The sequence below is a fragment of the Rhinichthys klamathensis genome, unplaced genomic scaffold (genome assembly GCF_029890125.1).
Source record: "Rhinichthys klamathensis goyatoka isolate OS25496 unplaced genomic scaffold, OSU_Roscu_1.1 h1tg000352l_1, whole genome shotgun sequence".
NCBI classification, from domain to species: domain Eukaryota; kingdom Metazoa; phylum Chordata; class Actinopteri; order Cypriniformes; family Leuciscidae; genus Rhinichthys; species Rhinichthys klamathensis.
In genome coordinates, this window is record NW_026606863.1 from 1,740,560 (window position 1) to 1,767,842 (window position 27,283).

Consider the following 27,283-nt stretch of genomic DNA (forward strand, 5'->3'; position numbering starts at 1 on the left):
TTTGTGTAAGATATCTTATCTTTTGACAGTCCAATGATATAGTCCTAGTGTTTTTAATTTAATTATGTTATTATTTACTTTAATTCTTTCATGTTACTTTCTTTATAAACAATAGATTTGTGTTTGTGTGTGTAGAATATATTATCTTATGGCACTAAAAAATGAAATAATGAGTCCAAAAGATTAAAATCATACAAATATGTCCTAGTGTTTTTTATTTTTTATTTTATAAAAAAATTTATTGTATAAAAATTTTGCCCTTTTTCTTTTTCAGTACACTTTTGCATATGTAAATATTTGCCTGACATTGTATGTTATTTGTGTTAAATGTAAACAACTTTTGCATTGTGACATTATTTTCAAGACAATTAAGCTAATTTTTCTATTACTGTAAATGCATCTTGAGTTTGTAATTCCCATTACATTATCATAACTGTAATAAAGTAAATATTACAATATTAACCGTGACAATAATATCAATGCAATTGATTTTTATTTAGAATTTTTAAGTTTATCAGCATAAATTAAATATATCATTTAAATAAATAAATAAATAAATAAATACATACACAAATATATATAGAGAAAGATTAAATGTTTTTAAAAATATTGATGTCATTAAAAAATAGGCTTAATTTTCTTTATGCAGAACCGAATATAAAATATATAAAATATGCTATTTTTAGAAACAGTATGCAAAATGCAATAATCAATATTTCAATATTTTTGTCACATGACCTTATGTTGCGCAGTTAATTCATCTTGTACATTTATACAGTGTTTTCTCTTTTATATTTCAGTTTTGTGAACATTGTAACTTTTGACAAAAAAAAAGACGAGTAAACATGATTGATCATATTTCCTTCATCACACTGCAAATGGATTCTCAATGTTGTTGCAGGCATTGCATTATGGGATACAGTACTAGCTCTAGATGCATACTGTGCATTTCGGCAAATGTAGAAGTTTTATATAAAATAAATGGGATATTGTGCTCAGAAAACATAGTGCATACTACTTTCATTCAAAAACAGAAGGCATGTCATTCCAAACATTCAAAGATATTTGTACCCTGTAGTTGAGTTCCTCTGAGACCTTCAGGACCAGTCCGTTCCTCTCATGTCTTCTCTTCAGCTCGTCCCACAGGACCTCCAGCTGACTCAGAAACTCCTGGATCTTGGCGCTGCCCGGATGCTGAGCCCTCACCAGACCGTGACCCTCCTGATGGAAACAAACGCTCTTACTACTAGGACAACTGAGCATTTTCTGTGAGCGCTCCATCATCTCCTCGTGCTATAGTCAATCTAGCCCTATGAAAAAGTAGATACCGATACCGATAATCGGTGTAAAAGCTATTATTTTTGATCAGCACTGACACACACACTCACCTTCTTGACCAGCTCTATCCTGGCTGTGTTGGACAGGATCTCTTGCTCCAGTGAAGCCTGGCGTCTCTTGGCTGCGTCAAAACCGTTCGGTCCGACCAAACTGCACATTTGAGTGGCCATCGCAACGCTGTCTTTGAGCCAGGAGAGAGTCTGTGGAAAACACACAGAGAATATGAACACATGACACTGAAAGCTGCCTACTCCCTATTCACACTCTTCCTCACAGACAGTGAACAGAAGACGCAACTATATTGATTCAATGATTCCAATAGTTGGACATTAGCATGTTGCTAAGCTAACAACACAATACTCCGATAATCATAAGACACAGCTCACACAAATATGTGTGTAATAACCTATATTTACCACTAGAACAACTATTTTTAAATGTACTTTATATATTCTAATAATTAATTCTAATTTCTTCTAAACTAAATGTATTCTAATTAATAATAATAATAATTAAACTAAGTATAATTTTAATTTTTATAATAATTAAATAATTTAATTAACTTTAAAATTAATTATCAATTTGTAATTGATTTTTCTCATTTATTTTCATTACGATTAATGACTTATTACAATTGCTAATAATATTTATTTTTATCATATTTATCAGTAAAATAAAAATGTGATAATATTGTTACTTTTAATTATATATATATATATATATATATATATATATATACACATTAATATGAATTTAATTTATATAAATATAATTCAAATATAATTTATATTTATGAATTAAATAATTTATTTAAGTCTTATTTCTAAGTGCATTTCTAATTTATTTGTTTATCAGTATAATAGAAATCTTATAATATTGTTACTTTAAAATAAATGTTATATGTATATAGAAAATGTACTTTAAAAAGTCTGATTTCTAATTAATATGAATAAAAACAATAATATTAAATTAAGTATTTTAATAATAGTAATTTGTATCATTATTAATAAACATTAAATGTGATAATTATATTGATTTTATTACATTTATCAGTATAATATTTTTTTTTACAATATATAAAACATTAATATTATTTAACAGTCTGATTTATTATAATTTACAGGGTTATATATTATAATTATAATAATTTACAGGGTATAATTTATTTATTATTCATTAATATGGATGAATTTCATGCTTGATTCCTCCACCGTGAAGCCAAGAGCACACCGATGCTTATGTCTAACTGGTTTCAGCTCTTCAGCTTTGGAACAGGACCGAGGCGTCACATTCCACGGAAAAATAGGAAGACATATTTCCAAAAGAAAGAGAGAATAAATCCATATTTAGACCTGGCTGACCTCTGAACCGCTGGCTATGTGCGCCAGACTGGGTTCAGAACCCGCTGACTGGGTCTTCGAGCCAGAACAATTCCTGGAAGTCACATACACCCGCGGAGACTGACACCGGTGTCAAACAAACACACAATCCTCAACCAATTAGCAAAAACCCATCCATCAACCTTTCATGAGTTTATTTAGGTGGAATCCAAACTCTCAGTTAAACCGCAGTAAAAGGAGCTTTGCTGATGTCGGCTGGAAGAGCTTCCCTGTTCTGTCCGATTGGACACAGTTGGTGTTTTCGAAGCATAAACGATTGTGTAAGGATTGTGTAATGGACCAGTAATAAATGGGCACCTTGTCTGCAGAAACGGTGAACTTCTGGAGTTGCGTGTGGAGCGGTGGGTGGCCGATGGACTCGGGCCTCGACGCGTTCCCGCTGTAAAGTCAAACACAGGACCTCTATTTAACACGCTTCTCTAATTTGCATGAGTGCAAAAATGTTCCAAAGAGAAAAACCCAATGCTAAATGTCACCTTTCAGTGGCTGTCTGGAGTTTGAGCATGATATCGCTGGCACAGGCCCGTGCTGGGATCTCCACGCCGTCTGAAGGCTTCCCGAAGCGCTCGTCGTCTCTCACACCCTGTGAAGTCAAGTCAGCTTGATTTATATAGTGCTTTAAGCCCTTAACTGGCACACAGGGTTTTTTTTTATGCATAGACATGAAAATGCACTATTCAAACATAAATGGTAGTAATTCAAGAATGCTTTGGAACATAGACCTACGGTTGGGCTTGTTTAAAAAAAATTTTTAGATTTTAAAATTGTAGAAGTATTGTATTGTTGTGTAGTGAAATAGAAAAACAAAAGTGTTATATGTAAATGTGAAATGTAAAAATATTTTTAATATTGTATATCAAATGTATATTTTACAAAAAGTTTTACTCTAAAATTGCAAGAAAATCAAAAATATAAACAAGTTGTGTTCCAAATTTGAGGTTGATATCTCAAAAAATTAGCTTTCAGTCAGATTTTGTTTGGGTGCAGTACCAAACTTTTTCACAAGGTGACATCCAGACTCATTCCTGTTTCCATGTATGGTTTGAGTGATCCAAACCTTATATTTCCATAATTGTCATACACTTTATGAAGTAAACATCCTATTCAGAAGTGGTATGGGCAGTTTGGCAGTGTATGATTTGAATTCAACCTCTAACAAACACGTAAAAGACATGAGGAAAGCATTATAGCTCGCCACCGCATCACAAATGGAGAATCGATCATTAATTTTTTTGAGGAAATGTTTAAAAAAAAATATAAAGGATGTTAACTTTTGAACTCTTGGCATAAAAACAAACTTAGGTTACTACCAATCTTTCATGATTTTTCATGTTCATCACTATTTCAAAATAAAGGTCAGAACACGCCTTTTTAGTATGAACATATTGATGCAAATGAATATATTACTGCTATTAATTTAGAAAATTAGTCACAAAACATGAAAACTTGAGTTTGTAAGCTTTCAAGTGATAGTTTGACAATATTACTTTAGGTTTTTGATATTATTGTTAATGGCAAACGTCCCACCGGTGGCAATACAGACTGTGTTAAAGCAGCTTCACAGTAATAGACAGGAAAATAACAGAATCAATGATGCAAACTTTAAATATGAAATTTACAACTTTAGAAATGTCAAATGCTGCTGTTAAGCAAGACAATAAGTTCAATAACTGTGCAAACTAGTGCATCAATTATGAAACTAGTTCAATTCAGATCTACAGAAGACAATAGTGTCATTATTCAGCTATTTGTCAACTATGAAACTAATTGGATAAAGCAGTTTAAAAAACTTTTTAAACCCAACTAAGCAAGCCAAATGCGACCGTGGCAAGAACCCAAACTCCCTGTGAAGGAAAACACAAGGTGCATGTTCATACACACACAGCTACAGCGGATCCTTGTGTGATTGTGTGAAACACACGGTGGTCCGCCGTGATCTCGAGGCGTCACTGAACTGCGTGGTTGGCGGGATAGCCCGAGTCTGAATGTCAGCGTGCGGTTGGAGGTGCGGACAGTGTGGATGTAATCCCAGAAAGAAAGGGAACACTTTTTTTCTGGAAAGTTACAGTAAGCAGCTGTTAAACAGGCTCCAGCATCACAGGAGGAAGCCAAGACGGGAAAATGATTATTCTCTCACTCGCCATCATGTCTTCAGCAGAAGCTCACCGATCCATTACATTAACAATGAATAACACGATACTCTAATAATCATAACATCACACGATGCTGAAAATTCAGCTTTGCATCACAGGAATAAATTACATTTTGCAATATATTCAAATAGAAAACAGGTATTTTAAAGTGTAACTGGATGAAAAAGTTTGTGGATAAACTTTAAGTTGGCTTGAGAAAGTCTAGCCATAAGGGTTTAAGTAGTTTTAAAAGCTTGAAGTTTCTAGGATTTCAGTTTTAAATTGTTTTAAGTTTTAGTTTTGTAGTTTTAAAAGAAGATAGATAGATAGATAGATAGATAGATAGATAGATAGATAGATAGATAGATAGATAGATAGATAGATAGATAGATAGATAGATAGATAGATAGATAGATAGATAGATAGATAGATAGATAGATAGATAGATAGATAGATAGATAGATAGATAGATAGATAGATAGATAGATAGATAGATAGATAGATAGATAGATAGATAGATAGATAGATAGATAGATAGATAGATAAGACTTCTTTCAAAAACATTAAAGAGTCTTACCGACCCCAAACTTTTGTTAAAGGTGCCCTATGTAAAAATTGAGGTAAAATTATCCAAAAAAATGAGCTACACGCATCAAAAGAATGAGAAGAAATAAGTGCAATGATGTCATTAAAAAATTGACAAGTTATAGTGCTGCCGAGATATAAACCTAAATTAGCATGCTAAATTACTAGCGCCGGCCCGACTGGTGGCGTAATACCAGTTTCGGCCATGGGAGGCGGTATGCGGGCAACATATATAACCACCAGCCAAACTGCAGTACACGAATAACTCGCACGGCTTGTGGGCGTACTTGAACCTGATGTCAATCGCGTCTATATGAGACCGGCCTTTATAATTTAGTGTTGAGATGTTGTTCATTGAGTCTCTAATCTCTAAAAATCTCCAAATGAACTGCGGTCTTACTATCGTGTCAATTGATTTGATTAATATGCGCGAGGGAGAGAGAGAGCAGGAGGACTGCGCTCGTGTTGTTTGAAGACGTGAGAGTGCGCGCGCGCGGCCGGGGCGCTCTCTCTCTCTCTGCTCGTTATGCGCCCTGTCAAGCGCAGCAGTCATTATATTCTACATCACTCACCGATCAAAATAGGCTTTGGCGGGACAAAGCGGACGATTTGACGGTTTTAGAAGATTAACAACCCGAAACTAAAAAACAGACTAGAGTAGGCCAACTTTCTGGAGGTATACTGCCCCCATCTGGTATGGAATATGTGGAGTATGAATTTATTTTTTGGCAGACATTCCACATGGCACCTTTAAAGCAAAAGTTTACCTAAAAATATCAATTCTGTCATTTCTTTGCAAACCAGTTTTACTATTTCTTTCTTTCATGAAACACAAAATGAGACTGAATCTTGATCTTGTTCTTTATAATGAAGATGAACGGCAACAGATGACAAAAAGTAGCATAAACTTTCAAAACTCATTCATACTGTATGTCCAATTTGGCACTATGTGCAGGTTATATATGCAAAAACCAATGACATTTGGCTTAACTGATATAAAACCTGGTGTGATGTGCCTTTAAGTGGCTTATTTGAATGCAAATGAGATCAAGACTTTCGGTGTATAATGATTTTTAATTTCAACCTGTTTCAATGATTTCAATGTCTTAATATGACTCAGTATAAGATAGAGCACGAGTTGTGTGAACTACTTTCATGGTGCTTTTTTTGGTCATTTTTGGAGATTGATGTCTTATTTTGTGTTGTGCAAGAAAGTAAGTTGACTGGGAATGCAAACCCAAAGCCCCGGATTCAATCCAGTACGAATTTCTAATGCAATCAGAAGACAAATATTTTCTAAAAAACAAAAAAGATGCTATGAACACGTTTTTTAAAGCAGTGCTTTCACCTAGATTAAATGAGTTTTAATGCACGGCACCCCATAGGCCCGTTTTTGCTTCATGGCAGCGTATGAATCCGAGCCGGGCTTTCTCTGATTATGAGCTCAGGATGAATGAGTCAGAGTTTGGGAGAGAGAAACACATGATGCCAGAGAGAAAGAAAGAAACAGTCGCCTGAGAAAGTGCCATTTGGAGAGCGCAGCAAATTTACAAGGCTTAATAGCATTTATAAACACGCCACTCAAAGAGTGGAAGCCTCGAGTTTAATCGCACAACGGCACGTTATCATGCTATTGGCGAGCGTGAAGCGTTTGAGTAACAAGCGTGGTGTAATTACATACTGTATAACCATTACAGACGTCTCCTCACTTCAGATCAATCCAGGCTTTTGTATAAACTCCAGCACCTTTCCTCCATGACGAAACGTAAGGAATTGTGCATTACGTCACAGACAGCTCTTGAATGGCTTTCTCTGCCCGTTCCCAGCGCTGATACCAATTAGAGCTAGTGTTTGTGCTCGTATTTCATCAGCTCTCTCTCTCTATCTTTCAAGACCTCCGTTTCAGTGTAAAGTTGAGGAGTGATGTCAGCCAATTGCTCTCGTAGCATCTGGGAGACATTAGTGAGAAATACAGGCCTCTTCATCGTATTTACCTCACGTCACTAAACAACAAGCTTGGTTATACATGCTCACCAGCGGATAGATGCTGTACAAATATTCATTTAGACATGCTAGAACTGAGAAAAAAAACAGCAATGTTAGTTTTGGTCATGTTGCTTAACCCTGTAAAGCCTGACATATGAAATAATGCTCAGAAAAGTTTGCATATGTGTTTTTTGTTGAGAATCACATTTGATGCATCAGGCTTTTATGGTTCATACAGTATGATATAGTAAGTATATGTAGGGGGAAAACACCTCAGCTTTATTCAGAGGCCCAAACTAAGCAAAAATATGCAATTTGGTGCAGATGCTGATATTTATATGGACAAAAAGTCAGATGAAATTCTGATGCTTGTAATGTAAATCAGTAAGATTTTATAACATCATAGCAGATACTTACATAAAACACATATAAATATTAGTCGTCACTCTATATCTGACAATAATATGTCTTAGTAAGATGATAAAGTTTAGTTTTAAAACATATAATGCAATGCGATACAATGATGATTGAGCGATGGACTAATAAACCTTCCTCAAAAGCCCGATGATCATTGATACTCACAATTAAACAGGATTTTAATCAAGTAAAGCTAAGTTGCTTCAGTCCAGTAAGTGTTCATCTTGAAATATGGCCACGTTATTCTTACATTTACTTTATAAAAATCCAGATTTCACAGCAAAAAGAACGAGCTGAAGGTGAACGTTTGTACGATTATCCTAAAAAGCTTTTACTTGCTAAAAGAGTCTAAACTAATCAATCAGACGACAGCATGTAGTAGATTGTGTGCGACAGGTTTTCCAGCAAAGATTTGATCATGTTGATCATTCAGAGGCTTTAGAAATTCACGTATCAAATATGATCCAGTCAGCTTTATAGGGTTAAAGCAGCAAAACAAATCAGGCTGGTTTCTAAGGCTTGATTATAGCAGTCTCTTTCTACAGATATTTTCAAGTAAACTGCAGTCCTGACAATTCAACAGTTTGAAGAGAATCTTACAGAGAAAGTTAAGCATGCACAACGGGACACTTGCAGTGTATTACTCAAGCATTTGTGTGTTTTTGAGAGCGCTTCGGTTAGAAGCATTCGGACCGGTGGTGCCATCTGGCATCTCGCTAGTTTTGGGGATTTGTGTCTTCCAGTAAAAGTCTCCATAAAGAGTAATGAGCGCGGATCCCGTACACGATACACCCAGGTAACCTCTGACACAAGTGGCCATTGTTTCAAACCTGCTTCAGTCCAGAACGTCACCAGCATTGTGCCAATGAAACCAAAGCCAGACAACCACCTGATGCAATGCTTATGTTGGGATCTAACAATTTAAACTAGTCAAAGCTAGAGACAATATGGTGCAACTGGACCAAACAGGTCATGTTTTACTGGAAATTATGTTTTACTCTTCATTTTTGGCAGTATCAGTTTAAGTACATACATGAAATAGTGGGAAAAAGAAGATCTGCATGTCAAATACGGGTGTTTTGGACATTTTAAAGTACTACATGTAACCACAGTACGTTTTTGCAAGAGTATTTTTTAAATATTTCACCAATTCTCCCAAGCTTCGACTAGTTTTAATTGTTAAATGCATTTAAAATAGCACAGTTATTTTGAGATTTACCATGGTAGTAATATGGTATTCTTCAAAAGAGTTTATGTATACACATATATCACATATAATGTATTTGTATTTCATCACATGATCCTTCAGATATTATGATTCTGATTTACTGCACAAGAAACATTATATTTTTATATTCTATTTTTTCAGGATTCTGTGAATAGAAAGTTCTAAAGAACAGTGTTTATTTTATCTTTTGTGACATTATAAATGTCTTTACTGTCACTTTTCATCAATTTAATGCATCCTTGCTGAATAAAAGTATTAATTTCTTTTAAAAAAAAATCTTACTGACCCCAAAAATAAGAAAAGAAGGAAAAGCATCCAAGATAATCATACTACTGCACACACTGAAGCTCTTCTTCAGCGCTAATGGCCTGTGATATAACAAATGGTTTAAAGTTGCTATTTTATTAATGCAATGAGTGTTTTCTTCTATTTACGTCCAAAAGGTGTAATTTCAGCGGATATGAAAACTTGTAGATTTGTGAGTTTTGAGAGAGAATGCCGCTTGTCCTGGCGGCCTGTTTTTGCCCTCTCAGCACAATCAAAGCGCGTCATCCTTCATGGAAACGTCTAGATGCGTCGTGCCAGTGTCAATAACACCTTGAAAAGCTTTTCCTGAATGTGGTGTCTCACAGACAACGGGGCTTTGTTAGATAGAGAGGATGTCATAAAATAAATTACAGAAACTGACTCATTTGCATACCATCCAAACCGACAAGCAGGAAAAGAGGAGCCTCACATTTAGCTACTGCATTTACGTGTATTTGTGTGTCTGAAAGTGGAGCCAGACTCGACGTGTCAGAGGTCATTTACAATCGAAACTCAAGCGACTGCTGCACAGGATCCGCTCTATGCTATAGAGGAATTAATACTCACTCATGTTTAGCGGTTGTTATGTAATTATGGAAAAGTGCTGATCGCCCTTTCAGCATCAAGCAGTAAAAACACTCGAGGCTCTTTCACACGACTCACGTCAGGACTAAAAAAAAGTGCGTTGTTAAAAAAGTTTTCACTGAAATAAAGCTGAAGTAACATAAAATATAAATATTATATGATAAACGTTGCCCTACATTTAAAGCTGTAGTCCGTAGTTTTTCCTTTTTGTCGCCATCTCTGTTCAAAATCACAAATTGCAGTTATCCGTGTAATTATCAACTTTACGTGGGTTGTGCCTCGGCACGGCACAGCGCGGATGAATCCAGTGTTTTGAGGAGAGTGTGTGTGTCTGTCAGTCGCCGCGCCGGTGTGGAAACTGGCATTCGCAATCACAGATTCTGCTTTTTGGAAGTATGACCAACATAAAAAATTTCAGTAAGTAACATCCACTTTTGTTCTGACCAACTAAGGGAAAAAAAGGCATTGCAGTAAATCGCGCCGACTCCGAAAATCACTCCGAAGTCTTCTGCATTTTACAGCGGGTGAGTCTCTAGTTGTTACTGGTGATTGTCGTTTGAACCTTTCTGGATCCGCTATCAAATTGATAAGTTTAATTATATCAAGTGCTGTGAGAAAAGGCTATAAATCTCCACCTCCAGCATCCTCACACTCATAGCCTACTAGCCGAGACTCTTCTTTATGTATACAGATGTGTGTGTACAGATGTGTGTGTACAGATGTGACGTAATGACGCAAAGACATGCTCGAATCTCCCGCGGAAATCCACCAGTACCACTGGAATTAAAAACATTATTACAAGCTTACTGTTTTGAATCGAGTTAAGGCAAGCAGAGAGTTTTGAACACTGGCTGGTTATGTACTTACTCAATTTTATTTTGGATAATTTTTAACCCAAAAAAGTTACGGACTGCAGCTTTAACTAAAATAAGTGCAAGTTGAAGTGCTAAAATTACTAAAACTGAAATAAAAATAAATTAAATCTAAAAAGAAATATATACTGTATATATTTTTAAATCTAAAAGTAATAAAAATGATAAAAGCACATAACAAAATTACTAAAACTTAAACTGAAAATATAAAAAACAGCAATTCAAAATATGAATATATACTATAATAGTATATAAATAATAATAAAATAACCCTGCTAAAAACAGGTCTCAAAACAAACAGCATCAAACGCTTTAACTTCCATGTGAAAAGTGCAATTTTATCATTTAATCATTTATCATTTAACTTGCACAGAATATTTAATAAATATAATAAAGGGGCTTAGTATCCATTATTACAACTTTAAGAAGTTTTTTTTATTCATCCCGCAGTTTTGTTTGTTTGTTTCGCCACAGTCAGCGACGTAAAATGACGAGAAACTATTTGGAAATCATTTTAATTAGCTGTGGACTGAACAAATAGATATAAACACCATTGTTAATGTGATATAGTCACTTCCACAAATGTTCAAATGAAATCAATGAATCTGCAGCGCTCTCTGCGATCGTGTAACGTCTATAGCTCGATGCTTCATGTTTTGGGAGACACTATGTGAAAACGCTTGTGAAAATTCCTTTGTCATTTATGTATTTCCGCTCGTCAAGAGCACCAAAAAAAAAAAAGGAAGGAAAGAAAGAAAAATAGGCAACATAAGAAAGTAAGTGAATATAATTGTACAATTATAACTGCATACCGTAAACCCCTTCAGGCGATTTTGTTCCTCTTTAACCTCCTTTCCCATAATTCTGTGTGTGTCTGTTCCCACGCTGCCGGGCGTCTCTGGGCTGGAGGTTTCAGGGTCACTGCTGTCCCTGGTTAAAGAGGGTAGTTGAGCTGCCTTTTCGTTCCTACAAACACAAACACCCAGTCATCAAACCGACCTGCCAACAGCACTGGAGACCCGAGCCAAGAAAACAGAAGTTTCATCCCTGACTCGAATTATGTCGACGGTGGATTCTCATTTACTGTCACTCTATGCAGATTTAATATAGTGACTGTGAGTGACTGGTGATAGCTGATTACACATCTGGTATTTGTAACTTCCAAAATGTTTTTCAAAACGAAGCCACCAAGACGGATGACTAAACACTCTACATCACGTCTTAAAATAAATACACACATGGGAATAACCAGATTCAAGGGATTTAAAGCATGAAATGCTAAACTTTTGGAGGATAACACACACATGTATACATACGTATACACACAAATTATATTATATTATATTATATTATATTATATTATATTATATTATATTATATTATATTATATTATATTATATTATATTATATATGGCTTTGCAAAACGCCATAAGGAATAAATAGTATGGAACAGCATTATTATTTACTAAAAATATATAAATAGAAACAATTATAAACAAATAAATATATTTATATATAATTGTTTTGTCTAATATATAAAATACAATTATGTAATAATGATTGGTGAAACATTCATGCATTTAAGGGTTAATCAATGTGTAATATAAAATAATATAAATATTTTTATATTTTTATAAATAAGTCTTTATTAATTTCCCTCAGAAATGTTCCTGTGAACTTTTACTACATTCGCCGAACAGAACGAGCTGTTTGTCTATGATTTTACCTTTAGTAACTTTTGCCATGAATTCATCTTGATTAAACATCTGCAGTGCCCAAATAAACTCTTATGAATTTAATATAAGGAATAAATTCCTCTAATTACAGGGATAAACATACTTCATCCTCAACCGAAGGCATGAGGAGGAGATGGCAATGTTTCCGCAGTAAGCACGTTATTTATTATGACTAACTGGGCTCGGGAGCAGGAATCGCAGACTTTTAGACCTCAAACGACAATGAAATCAATATGGACGCCTTAGATGATGGAGCAATAAAACGCAAAACAAGCTCAAACTTGGATTCAGTTGCAAAACTGCATCAAACAGACAAACAAACAAACAGAGTAATTTCCAACAAAATGTTATATTAAACGGCTTGTTTTGGTGTTTAGTATTTTGAAACATTACGTTAAGCGGGAGGGGGGGATTCCGATTGGTAATAGCTGACATTATGAAAGTAAGCACGCATTTTTATATGCATCTAATTATCATTTGGAAACGTTTTCCCTGGCTGTGCACCACACGGTTGGTGGAGGGGAATACAAATGCAACAAAAACAGGATTGTGGAAAGTGCCTTCGGCTCTGTGGAAAGCCTACAGTTTGCCCATTAAGCAGGGAAATGGCTTGTGTCCCCGAGAGGACACCATAGGGTTTGTGCGGTTTATAACTATGGTGGTTTGAGTTACCTGAGAGTCTTCTGGAGGACGGCCCAGGAGTCTTTTAACTCGCTCTGCTTCTGTGTGACCCGGGCCGCCAGCGCCGGGTGAAGGTTGGATAGCTGGGAAACAGTCACATCCAGCATCTGGAACCACACAGAAAGACACAGCAAAACAAACACGGGCGTCAAGATGCTGTTTGACAGACAGTTGGGCAGTGAACTGACGGCACATAGCTATCCTGTAGCTATAACGGGATATGAATTTTGGATCGCACACCATGATTTGACTGGCAATGTCCCGAATTTCCCCGTCTCGGCCGTTTTCCACTCCATTGCTCGGAGAGAGGCTTTTTCTCTGGATGAAAAGATAAAAAAGGAGCAAAACCATAAATAACATTATTGGATTACATCAGCACCTCAACATTCAGTGCAGCAGTGGGGTGTATATTCACATCAAAGGACACGTCAGAATAATGGCCTTCCTGTGGGGTTTGAACTGAAATAGATGGAAATATGAAGGAAAATGATTACCATGTTATTGATGGAAGAGACAACATTATCTGCCTGCTGGTAGAAGGATGAGACTTCGAGGGCAAGCTGAAGATTCTCATGATATTCTTTCAAGTGCGACTGAGCCTTTAGCCACCTAGATAGTCGACAAATAAAAATGATAATATAAATATATATATACAAACATACATATACAGGCCTAAAATTAAGATTCGCTAAGCGCCAAATACGAGTAAAAATTGGTGTTGGCGAGTATATGAAACATGTCAATCACCTAAAATTTGTATGAATTCTAATAATGCAAAATTGTGAGAACATAAATGTGGACAAAAGTGAACAACGCTCGGGACAGTTGACAGGGCAGTGTTGCATCGTCACGAAAGTTAAAGCCTTGCAAATTTAAATATTCAAGCTCAAGAAGACGTGAAAGGGAACTCAATTCGTTACTCGCCCAGAAACCCAGAGAGCGTGCGAGCTCTCTTTCACATCTTCTTGCGCTTGAATAGACATATTCAAACAAAAAAATAAAAACGCCCTGATATCCTTGTAAACAAAGTCAGTTATGTCTTAACTGAACGTAAACATTTGAGAAATAAAACGCACGTGTAACAGTATATTGGATCCGTGCATTAGCTCTTAAAGTGACAGCAGCCTAATATTTTTTTACTGCCGTCCTTGTCATTAATGTTAATCAAACAACAAAAAACAAAGAACAATCACTCATTGCTCTTGACTGAATAACTTTTGTAACTTTAATAAGGATTAATCTGTTTCATGGCTGGTAATAAAAAATAATTGTCTATAAGTCAGGTGTGGCAAAAAGTTTGTTTTGGGCCCTTTAAATTTATATATATATATAACCATATATTTTTATATAATAACCATATATTACAATAATGAATTTTAAAAAGTTGATGTGAAAAAAATGACTCTAAAGGTCTGTAATCATGTTTTTATGTATAATTATTAATTATGTGCACTAACATTTTGTTGATGTGTTTCCTGCGGGTTGAGATGGTCTTCCCTTCAGTCTTTCCCTGTTTTTCCAGTCTGATGGCCATATGATTGATCTCCTCATGAAGATTATGATAGAGCTGCTCATCCTGAAAGAAAGTTAAGCACACAAGATTTCCTAATAGCTCTAATAATCTTAGATTTAACCCAGCCACATTTAAAACCAGGTGCTTGAATCACATGTTTGCCAATGGTCTAATAATCCCAACCCTAGAAGCACAAATGGCTGATTCAATTGGCTTGAAGGATGCTAGTGAATCTGTGAGTAAATAAAGGAAGGAATAGTGGCCTTTATGTGCATAAACGGAAGCACTTACTAAGATACATGTTATCTCAAAAAAGCCAATTGTTTTCCAGTACCGATAATTGATGCCTGCTGAGAATTTAGCAGCAATTTCTGCGGTTGTTGTCTGGAATCACCCACCTGTTTCAAATCCAGTATCTTCCTGGTAAGCTGCATCTTGTCAGTGTTTTCCCCAAGGATGTTGGCCAGCGATTGTTCCCGCTCCTGCTGACACATATAAAAGCTTTACAGCCCTGAATTGTTGTAGCCCAGTGATTGTTTGCTTTGAATACGGCTACTGTTGCTCTAAATGAGCCTGGCTACCATGGTGAGATGTAAAACAGACTTGTTAAGTAACACCTCGGCTTCTTGAACGCAGATGCAAAGCAGGCAGACGATTAATGAGTGAAGAAAAACAGTAAAAATATGAGCAAAAGCACACATATTTCAACGTATTTTAAAATGTATATGGCTCTATGTTGTGTTGCAAACCATACATTTCATAAATAAATATATAGCATGATAAATACTAAAATTCATTGTAATTCTAGCTCACTAAAGTAAAATGTTTTTTTCACATTGATAGTAACTCTCTATAAGGTTACTGTAACTTAAGTACTTTGTTTTTTAAGTTTGTTTTTATCGTTACTTTACAAGATCAGCACTGAAACTTAGGATAATATTGAATAATATTAAAATAAATAATAAATAAATCCAAATCTTATTTATTTTACACATTTACTCTTTAACAGTTAGCAGGTAAATCTCACAAAACCTGTCAAGAACAAGAACATATTTCAAAAATTATATTTTACCAAAAGAAAATTCTCATTACAAACAAACAAATTTACTGTAATTTGAAAAATACATTTTTAAATATTTGTACATCATGTTAGTATTTGTTGAACTGCCTTTAAACTTACTTAAAATAAGGCTAATTTTATTACAGCGTGCTTTTACTATATTAATGTGTATCATTTTAAAAAATACAAGGAATTAAAAAAGCTCAAAAGTAAAGAATCCATATGCATCAAAGTATGTGCAATAAATAAGAATTTTGTAGAAAATGTGTATGAAAATAATATCACAAAGCAAAATTAAAAATCGAAATGGGCAAAGAATTTTTTTAATGCAAAATATAAATTCATATTTGTCTCTTTTGGTTGTGAATTGAAACGTAACTGTGATATGTTTATCCTAACACAGAATCACCTCCATGTTCTCTATATAAACCACTAAGATTAATGATTCAGACAAAATCCAAAACCAATCCCATTCAAAAGGCTTTGTGAATTAGTATAACTAGGTTTAGTAGTGTATTTAACCTTCTCTTTGATCCATGCCTCCAGACGGTCCACCTTCTTGTTAAACTCCTGGAGAGTCTTAGCTCCGCCCATCGCCTTGATTTGATTGGCTGCCGTCTGTTTGAGCGCGTTCCATTGGTCGCGGATCTGACCCAGCTGTTTCTTCACCAGGTCAGACGTCGGGTTAAGCTTGCACATTAATTGCTCTCCCATCTGCACAAACATTGAGCAGCATTACACAAAAGAACATTCTGATGATTTACAGTCCGCTAAAACAACAGCTTAATCATATCAGAGGACTTGAAATCCACCCAAGTCCTCGTTCCCCTTCTCTTAGACTAACAGGAGTTCCAGTTTTCAACCCCTCCAGGGATGTGTGTCAGGAGAGGTTAATTCTTTGCAATGTACAATTTCAAAATGTAGGAAAAGAGGACAAATTTAGCTGTGCTCGGGGGAAATTTGTATTATTTTTTTTTTGTCATTTTGGATGTCTCACAAAGAACTTTTTGAGGTTCTACAGGTCTCGTAACAATTGAGCTGTTAAAAATTGCTTTGACGGGTCAGCATTAAAAGATTGTTTCCATAACAATTTGTAAATGTTTTGCCGTTTATTTGCAAAAGGGAGAACTTCTTTTTGTTGATTTTGGCTGAGGAACCTGTTGAAACCTGACGATGATTCATCAATCTTACTGTCCTAATGAAGACAGTTTGTCCTCACCTGGTTGAGTTGTATGACTGTGTTCTCAAAGTCCTTCAAATCTCTCTGGAGTGTTTGGCAAACTTCCTCCCAGTCGGTCAGAGGACATTTCTGTACGTTACCGCCGTCCCGCAGGTCTCGTAGCTTCGCTCTGATCCACGCCTCAGCCTGCAGGACACAAACACACAACGCTTCCTTTAAAGTTTGAAATGGAACCTCATGAGTGACTAATTTGGAACACAAAAGTGTCCGTTAAGACATTTAGAATGTTACAAAAAGTGTTCTATTTCAAATAAGGAATAACAATAACAACTAGATTCCATTTACACCAAGCAAAAATTGCATATTTTCTTAGCGCTAAATTCTATTTACACTAACTAAAAAATGGCAGTATTTACTTTGCAATAAGTGTGAATAGTAGCTAGATGCTATTTATACTTATAAATAGTGGCAGATACTATTGGCACCTCAGTGTTGTTGTGCATTAAACGGTATATGCAATAATAACATAGGGTCTCATTCATGAAACACGAGCAAAACGAATTTTTGTGTGAATCGTGTGTAAAGTGGTTCTGGCGTAAATCTTCGGATTCATTAAAATGTTCGTACTTTCCAAATGTTAGTTGGTACGAAAGAAATCTACACCTGCTCCCAGCCACGCGTAAATAGTGCGCTTAACACCCGAACGTTTTGCTCATTAATAACTAAGGCTGCATTTTAATTCACCTTAATCGGGTACATATTTACACAGCATTTTGAAAAAATATTACATATAGTAATTACATACGGTTTTTTTTTTTTACTTCTGGGACTGTTTGATTTCCAGATGAAACTCCATTAACTGCATCTGTAATGGACCTGATACGCCACTATGTACGCTTGAAAATAAGATGTGGTGTTTTGAATGAACTTCTGATAATAAACTTTGATTTCTGCATCTGAGAAATTTTTCTTTTTCATTCGCTTTTGAGAAGACATGTTGAAATCCTTCGTTTGGTGTCATAATATGATGCCCATATATAGTTGTCAGTCGGATTTAATGGGCGGGATTTATGGTAATTGAGAATGAGCGTGCACGCGCGTCCCATTTACGACTGATTGGAATTCATTAACACACACACACATTTCACTATCACATCTGACGTTTACGAAGTATTTGTGAATCAGGAGATGAGTTTCCGGGAAGGTCTCTTTACGCGCAAACCACTCTCATATTTACTCGTATATTTACGAATGTTTCATGAATGAGTGTAAAAGATTATATTTATTAAAATTATTAAATGGATGCTGCCTGAAATGGACGCCTACACATAGCCCTAACCGAAAAACACTTTATTATTAAATACACGTTATTTCCACTTTTCGAATTTTTTTTGTTCATTTTTACTGAAAATAAATGCCTTTTAAATCTGATGTAAGTTTGGAGAAGGGAGTAGAGTGAGTTTGGTAAAAAGGATTTGTGCCAAAACTTTCTGCCACGCACATTATTGCTACTGTTGACAATCCAGAGTCTTCCGTAATTTTGTCTGGACCAATCAGACGTCAGCGAGCGGAGGCAGGCTATTTCACTTCGTTCAAATAAATGCAAATGCTGTTCTTTTGAAATGTTTCCATCCCTGAACAAAAATGCATCACTATTCCCACAAAAAATATGAAGCAGCACAACTGTTTTCAACATTGATAATATTCATAAATGTTTCTTGAGCAGCAAATCATCATATTAGAGTGATTTTTGAAGGGTCATGTGACACTGAAGACTGGAGTAATGATGCTGTAAATTCAGCTTTGATCACAGGAATACTTTACAAAATATAATCAAATAGAAAATATTTCACAATATTACTGTTTTTCTGATCAAATAAATGCAGCCTTGGTGAGCAGAAGAGACTTCTTTCAAAAACATTTTAAAAATCGGACCAACCCCAAACTTTTAAACGCTACTATTATTGGAGAAACCTGGCCGAAACAAATGGCAATTCCACGCAAAATGACCAATTTCTGAACTATTATTAAGCCTGAATCACATCTTAGTTTCATCCTTTCTGTTTTTTCTTTGTACTTTACTGTTAATGCTTGAAACATGAACACATGTTGGGACACTTAAGGCCCATTTTACGCTCGCTTAGCTTTCTGAGAGCACTGTGGAAACACAATATTAAGCAAATAGATTTTAAAGGGTTCTTTAAAGCACATGTGTGAAGTCACAGTCACTCGCTATTACTTCACGCCGAGGAAAGACAAGTTCTTGTTTCTGAAGAAAACAGCGATTACTTGTGTCTCGGCTTACAGAAACACTTCAGAAACATCATCGGGAGATCGCTCGCTGTTTCTCAGATGTCCCGTTACGAGCAGCAAAGGTTTCTTTTGGCTGGAGCGCACGGATCGCTGCATAAGGCTTTAGAAAGCACCATTTCTGGCCATGTTTGCACTGCGCGAATAGAAAACAGGTGGCCGAGCCCAGATAGGTCCTGGACATGTTTATTTGGTATGAACACAATGTATGACCACTGGCGGTCCTCAAAAAGCCCACCCACATCACCGCCAACGAAAGGATTGTTAAATGAACTTGTCATTTCTACAAGACTAAACGCAGCGGTTTGCGTTGTGATTTCCAAAGCCAATAAAACCAACCAATCAGGCTAAATATAAGGAGACAGCTTGGGGATAATGGCTAAAGAAACCATCACTATTACTAGTGCACATATTAAATAGTAATCTTCGCCTCATAATTCGTCCCGCACCGACAGATGTGATTGATTGCTGAGGACACGTCAATTTTGTTTTTCACATTTTTCAGAAATGTGTGGTCTTAAGAGTACAAAAGCAAAATCTTTCTCACATCAAAAACACGGAGATTCACATCACATGTGGACAAAAGCGAAGAAAAAAAAACACACCACAATGCTTGGCAAGATCTCACAGTGCAGATAAAAAATAATATGATGTCACTTCTAATAAAAGATCAGCCATTATTTTTAATGGCTTCCCACAGGCTCAAAGGTATTTCTATATTGGAGGCCTGTGTAAACAGCTCTATCGCCTCGTTTCGATGACTTCATACAGGAGGCCGAAGCCTTTGTTTCTTCCGCTTCCCTTTAGAACAATAGTCTGTTTTTCAAAAAGTAACATTCTGTAAATCATACCGCATGTTTTGGTGAAATGATATATATACCGCTATAGATGTCATCAGCGGGCCTGACGTCATACAGGCGTTTCAACTTCCTTCTCTGAGTGAATTAGCAAAAAGAGTGACATTGATATCTAGAGGTTATTGAGTTAGGAAATGTTTGATATGTATGTATGTTCCTCATACTTTGAGCTGTTCGCTTCCTAAGCGATCAGGTGCACGATTTTCATTTGCTGGACGATGAAACGGGTCAAAATAATACGATTTTTTAACGTTTTTGAAAAAGAAAAAAAGTCTTCTGCTCACCAAGGCTGCATTTATTTGTTAAAAAATTCAGTAAAATCAGCAATAATGTGAAATATTACTATCATTTAAAATGACTGTTTTATATTTGAATATATTTTAAAATGTAATTTATTCCTGTGATCAAAGCTGAATTTTCAGCATCATTACTCCAGTCTTCAGTGTCACATGATCCTTATAATATGATGATTTGCTGCTCAAGAAACATTTATGAATATTATCAATGTTGTAAACAGCTGTGCTTCTTAATTTTTTTTGTCAAAACAGTGATACATTTTTGTTCAGGGATAGAAACATTTCAAAAGAACAGCATTTATTTGTAACATTATCCATGTATTTATTGTCATTTCTGCTTAACTTAATGCATCCTTGCTGAATAAAAGTATTACTTTTCTTTCTTTCATAGTAGATGCCATACTTAATTTGAATATAAATCTAGTTTCATTTAATTGGTATAAGTTTAGAATTAACGCACTTTTTTAAGTGGATCCCTACAGAATACACAATATTATGGAAGCTTGTTTCTGCCACTGAATAAAAAAAATGTAAAAAATAATTGCGACTTTTTATCTCACAATTGCGAGATATGAAGTCAGAATTGTGAGAAATAGTCGCAATTACGAGATATAAAGTTGCAATTCTGAGAAATAAAGTCGCAATTGCGAGAAAAAAAGACAGAATTGAGACTTTTTATCTCACAATTCTGACTCTTTTTTTCTCACAATTGCGAGTTTACATCTCGCAATTCTGACTTTATATCTCGCAATTCTGAGAAATAAAGTCAGAATTGTGAGATAAAAAGTCGCAATTACCTTTTTTATTTTTCATTCTGTGGCGGAAACAAGCTTCCATACAATATTACTCTCTCTACATTATAAAGGGTTTTACGAGGCAATCTTAAAGAGCGCTGGAGGATGTGTTGACTTTCACCCCTTTAATTTACCTTCATTTGGGATTTCTTAAACAGAGTCCCGTTTCCACATCCCCGACGCTATAATGCTACACTCCGTCAATCAGTCAACTGAATCCCATAAAGAGATGGAGGGTTTGCCCAACACGAACGTAAGAATAAATATACATCCAAAGGCCATTTCCTAAACAAATGGCAGCGGTTCTTTAACCTATTAACATTAAGGACGTGTTACGCTCGTCTGTCATCTGAAACACTGCGCTGTAACTCAGCGAGTTTCACGGGTCACATGGGCTGTTCAGCAGCTGTGTCCTGAAGCACAAATGCCCTGTATGTCAGAGCGAGTGTGTGGCGATGGGAGAACGAGAGCACTCGAGCCTCAGAAGACCAGAGGCGTGAACAGACGAGGCCAAACAATGATCTCATCCCAAAATAATTGCTCCTCTTGTGGCTGTGCTGTTCCCTCCCACTCCCCCGTGCTGCCGCTCTGCAAGTCCACAGAAAGAGAAGCACAGAAGAGAAACAGAAGGGCTAGGACAGGGTCAGAGGGCCAGAACGCTCGCTTTACACCTTTATCTGCACGCGTTCTTCTTTTGTCTGTTAACTTGTGTAATTTTCCACTTTAGTGATGCAACCACTCAAACAATTCACTACTTCTGACTTCAGTTTAGAGGGAAAAAACTAAAATATGACTAAAAACAGGTCAACCTCTTCAAAGAGATCCATCCATCCATCCATCCATCTATCTATCTATCTATCTATCTATCTATCTATCTATCTATCCATACATCCATCCATCCATCCATCCATCTATCTATCTATCTATCTATCTATCTATCTATCTATCTATCTATCTATCTATCTATACATCCATCCATCCATCCACCCATCCACCTACCTGTCTGTCTGTCTGTCTGCCTGTCTGTCTATCTGTCTGTCTGTCTGTCTGTCTGTCTGTCTGTCTGTCTATCTATCTATCTTTCTATCTATCTATCTATCTATCTATCTATCTATCTATCTATCTATCTATCTATCTATCTATCATCCATCCATCCATCCATCCATCCACCTACCTGTCTGTCTGTCTGTCTATCTATCTGTCTGTCTGTCTATCTGTCTGTCTGTCTGTCTATCTGTCTGACTGTCTATCGATATGTCTGTCTATCTATCTATCTATCTATCTATCTATCTATCTATCTATCTATCTATCTATCTATCTGTCTGTCTATCGATATGTCTATCTATCTATCTATCTATCTAACTGTCTGTCTGTCTGTCTGTCTGTCTGTCTGTCTGTCTATCGATATGTCTGTCTATCTATCTATCTATCTATCTATCTATCTATCTATCTATCTATCTATCTATCTATCTATCTATCTATCTATCTATCTATCTATCTATCTGTCTGTCTGTCTGTCTGTCTGTCTGTCTCGTCTGTCTGTCCGTCTATCTGTCTGTCTGTCTATCTGTCTGTCTGTCTGTCTATCTGTCTGACTGTCTATCGATATGTCTGTCTGTCTATCTATCTATCTATCTATCTATCTATCTATCTATCTATCTATCTATCTATCTATCTATCTATCTATCTGTCTGTCTATCTGTCTGTCTATCGATATGTCTATCTATCTATCTATCTATCTATCTATCTATCTATCTATCTATCTATCTATCTATCTATCTATCTATCTATCTATCTATCTAACTGTCTGTCTGTCTGTCTGTCTGTCTGTCTATCGATATGTCTGTCTATCTATCTATCTATCTATCTATCTATCTATCTATCTATCTATCTATCTATCTATCTATCTATCTATCTATCTATCTATCTATCTATCTATCTATCTATCTATCTGTCTGTCTGTCTGTCTGTCTGTCTGTCTCGTCTGTCTATCTATCCATCTATCTACTCATCCATCCATCCAATTTTTTTTGCATTGTGACATTATCATTTTATAATGCCACAAAAAGTACAGATGTTATTTAAATTGTATTTTATATCTATATTATGCTTGCATAATTTGCACTGCTTAATTAAAAACAAATTTTGGCTGATTTGAATAAAATAATTATTGCCGTATTTTTTTTATTGTTCAAATAAATAGTTGCAATGATTTATAATGACAACTTAATAGTCTTAATTTTCTTACAATATGTTTGACGTTTGGTGTGAAATGTGACCTTTTCCCCGTAAAAAGCATTCTTACAGCTTAAACTGTGTTAGCAGCTCTGAAACAGGGCTTTGATTCCCAGGAATGCATAAAATGTATTAATTATTTACAAAAATTCATGCCTTGAATGCAATAAAAATCATCTGCCAAGTACATAAAATGCAAATGAATAACACAGAAAACGCCACTAGTGAATTGTTTAACTTTTATGAGAATTATTCCTACTGTAATCTGTCTTGACTTTCAAATACGTGCAGATGATAGTCAGAGTCCAGCGACCATACCTGAGTGATCTCCTTGTTAAAAAGCGTGTTTTGTTGGGTGAAACCGTGGTCATTCTGCACCGATGAGACGTTTGAAACCAAAAGCTCACAGGATGGACTGTCCACCGCGTCCCTTCTTGTTTGGGTTTTGAGTATATGGGTCTGTGTGGGAAAAAAATAAGAAAATGTTACTTATTCATGGGAAAAAGTGGTAATATATACGAGCTACACCATCTGAACATTCTGTGCTGGCCGGCCTGAGATGTTTGTGTGACGTCATTGTGAGTTTATATTGAGAGTTAGACGCTTACAGAATGAAAGGGCTGAAAAACAAGTAACAAGGTCATTTCAGATCACACAACCACAAAGTAAATTCCCACAGTGATTATGTCATTGATGACTACGAGTGAGGAAGAGCAGCTCATGTTTCAAGAGCACACAGAAAAGAATGAGAAAACACATTGGTTATTATCACTAACACATGTGCAACAGTAATAGTGATGCTATTGGTAATTTGCTATTGCCCATCCAATCAAATGAAGTCTAATGATAGTCTCTTGACTGACTGGAGCTGTAAACGTTTGCTGTGAACAGATAATGACACCGTTTACAATATAGAAAGGCATTGCAAACAGTCTTATATAACCAGAAGACAGCGTCAGCACAACCGGGGATGATAATGGTGGCGAGGACACATTTAAAGTGCCCGAACAATTTCACAAAGTGAATAAAGTCAGGAAACATCTGTGCCGATGTTGGGAAAGGGCGGCCCGTTACTTTATCCTATCATCGCCATCAGAAATAAAAGTTGAGAGCATGTGTTTGTTTCCAAAAACATTATACGGCAAAAAATTCATCTTCATCAGTATCTTTGTCTTGTTTTTCATTATTAAATATATTTTCTGCAAGATACATTTACTTCAGATGTCAATGGAACCGCTCAACAATTCTTAAATAAATAAATTAGTAGTAAAAAAGTTATATATTATCAAAAATAAATATGTATATATTTTTAAAACTATAAAAGTATTCTATATTGTATTTTATTTATATTAAATGTATAAATTACTATATATATATATATATATATATACACACACACACACACACATATATATATATATATATATAAGTATGAATGTATATTTTTTTTTCTTGTTTTAAGTAAAAAAAATGGTCATAAATTGAATAAGCAAACTTTGTTTTATGCAAATATATATATATTGAAAGCATCTATTATATTATGTTTATTATGTGTATGATTTTATATTATATTATATTATATATTGTTTATTCTTGTTTTAAGCAATTTTTTTACGTTTTTTTTTAAATGGTCGTAAATCCAATAAGCACAATTTGTTTGTTTTAAGCAAATAAAAGAATATGCATAAAGAAAATATACACTCCACATATAAAATTAAAAAAAAAAAACATGCCAAAGTTAAAAAAAAATACACTTCAATACACTACAAGTCAGAATATTTTAAGCAATGTTGCTTCTCAAGTTATTTTATGGACGTTCTGATATTTTTACTGGAAAACAAGACAAAACTGATTTTTGCAGTGTAAATGTAAGCTGTGTCCATCGCTCGGCGTGTCCAGTCTCATCTCATCCTGTATGACCTCATGTTTTCCACATGTCGCAGTGAGGAAAGATTCCCGATCGCAGGATGACTCAAGCCTCGGCCCACAGGCCACCAGTTTGTTTTGTGTGCTGATTTCCCATAATGCTGCAAGTAAACATTTATTCCGCAGCCATCGTGCCTCTGAAACAACAGCGCTGTGCACAGGACAGGTGTCCGAGACCACATCCACGCCTCATCAAAGCCCACTCGCGTTTAAGGGCCTCGACTCACATTAACCCAAAACGCCTGTAAAAGTTTCACCGCTGCTTTTTCCTCTGCAAAACCCAACTGAACACTTAAAATAATAAGTCGTTTAGGCTTGGCCTGCTGCGCCACTGACATCACTTCCTAAATTCCAAGAGCCCATTATCTTATATACATCTGGCTACGGCTGAACACAAACCACTCAAGAGGGACTTCAGCGACAAAATCTAATTCTGCTGCACAGAGAGGATTGGGGTCAGTCGTGCGCTTGAGACGGTTTTGAAACGCAAGAGGAACAAGAAATACAAGAAATCTGCAAACCGATACAGCAACAGAGACATGATATAGTTACAATCCCATTGGCTTACTATTTAGAAGTCTGCACAAATTAGGTTACACTTTACTTTAAGGTGTCCTTGTTACAGTGTAAGTAGTGAGGGTTACACTTTACTTTAAGGTGTCCTTGTTACAGTGTAAGTAGTGAGGGTTACACTTTACCTTAAGGTGTCCTTGTTACAGTGTAAGTAGTGAGGGTTACACTTTACCTTAAGGTGTCCTTGTTACAGTGTAAGTAGTGAGGGTTACAGTGTAAGTAGTGAGGGTTACACTTTACTTTAAGGTGTCCTTGTTACAGTGTAAGTAGTGAGGGTTACACTTTACTTTAAGGTGTCATTGTTACAGTGTAAGTAGTGAGGGTTACACTTTACTTTAAGGTGTCCTTGTTACAGTGTAAGTAGTGAGGGTTACACTTTACTTTAAGGTGTCATTGTTACAGTGTAAGTAGTGAGGGTTACACTTTACTTTAAGGTGTCCTTGTTACAGTGTAAGTAGTGAGGGTTACACTTTACTTTAAGGTGTCATTGTTACAGTGTAAGTAGTGAGGGTTACACTTTACTTTAAGGTGTCCTTGTTACAGTGTAAGTAGTGAGGGTTACACTTTACTTTAAGGTGTCCTTGTTACAGTGTAAGTAGTGAGGGTTACAGTGTAAGTAGTGAGGGTTACACTTTACTTTAAGGTGTCCCTGTTACAGTGTAAGTAGTGAGGGTTACAGTGTAAGTAGTGAGGGTTACACTTTAGTTTAAGGTGTCCTTGTTACAGTGTAAGTAGTGAGGGTTACACTTTATTTTCAGGTGTCCCTGTTACAGTGTAAGTAGTGAGGGTTACACTTTAGTTTAAGGTGTCATTGTTACAGTGTAAGTAGTGAGGGTTACACTTTACTTTAAGGTGTCCTTGTTACAGTGTAAGTAGTGAGGGTTACACTTTACTTTAAGGTGTCCTTGTTACAGTGTAAGTAGTGAGGGTTACACTTTACCTTAAGGTGTCCTTGTTACAGTGTAAGTAGTGAGGGTTACACTTTACTTTAAGGTGTCATTGTTACAGTGTAAGTAGTGAGGGTTACAGTGTAAGTAGTGAGGGTTACACTTTACTTTAAGGTGTCCCTGTTACAGTGTAAGTAGTGAGGGTTACACTTTACTTTAAGGTGTCCTTGTTACAGTGTAAGTAGTGAGGGTTACACTTTATCTTAAGGTGTCCTTGTTACAGTGTAAGTAGTGAGGGTTACACTTTACCTTAAGGTGTCCTTGTTACAGTGTAAGTAGTGAGGGTTACAGTGTAAGTAGTGAGGGTTACACTTTATCTTAAGGTG

The 27,283-nt window shown here is 35.8% G+C and overlaps 1 protein-coding gene across 1 annotated transcript in view; it reads right to left on the minus strand.

Moving 5' to 3' along the window:
- LOC130068988 (uncharacterized) overlaps positions 1 to 27,283 on the minus strand; it is a 51,830-nt gene that overhangs the window by 19,353 nt on the left and 5,194 nt on the right. Inside the window, exons 3-15 of the mRNA XM_056232649.1 lie at positions 23,830 to 23,970; positions 17,059 to 17,205; positions 16,362 to 16,553; positions 15,178 to 15,261; positions 14,724 to 14,842; positions 13,761 to 13,875; positions 13,507 to 13,584; positions 13,258 to 13,373; positions 11,662 to 11,815; positions 3,215 to 3,321; positions 3,036 to 3,117; positions 1,389 to 1,538; positions 1,072 to 1,221 (exon numbers count right to left, since the gene is read on the minus strand). Of these exons, the coding sequence (XP_056088624.1) occupies positions 1,072 to 1,221; positions 1,389 to 1,538; positions 3,036 to 3,117; positions 3,215 to 3,321; positions 11,662 to 11,815; positions 13,258 to 13,373; positions 13,507 to 13,584; positions 13,761 to 13,875; positions 14,724 to 14,842; positions 15,178 to 15,261; positions 16,362 to 16,553; positions 17,059 to 17,205; positions 23,830 to 23,970 (1,635 nt within the window). The remainder of the gene's footprint in view (positions 1 to 1,071; positions 1,222 to 1,388; positions 1,539 to 3,035; positions 3,118 to 3,214; positions 3,322 to 11,661; positions 11,816 to 13,257; positions 13,374 to 13,506; positions 13,585 to 13,760; positions 13,876 to 14,723; positions 14,843 to 15,177; positions 15,262 to 16,361; positions 16,554 to 17,058; positions 17,206 to 23,829; positions 23,971 to 27,283) is intronic.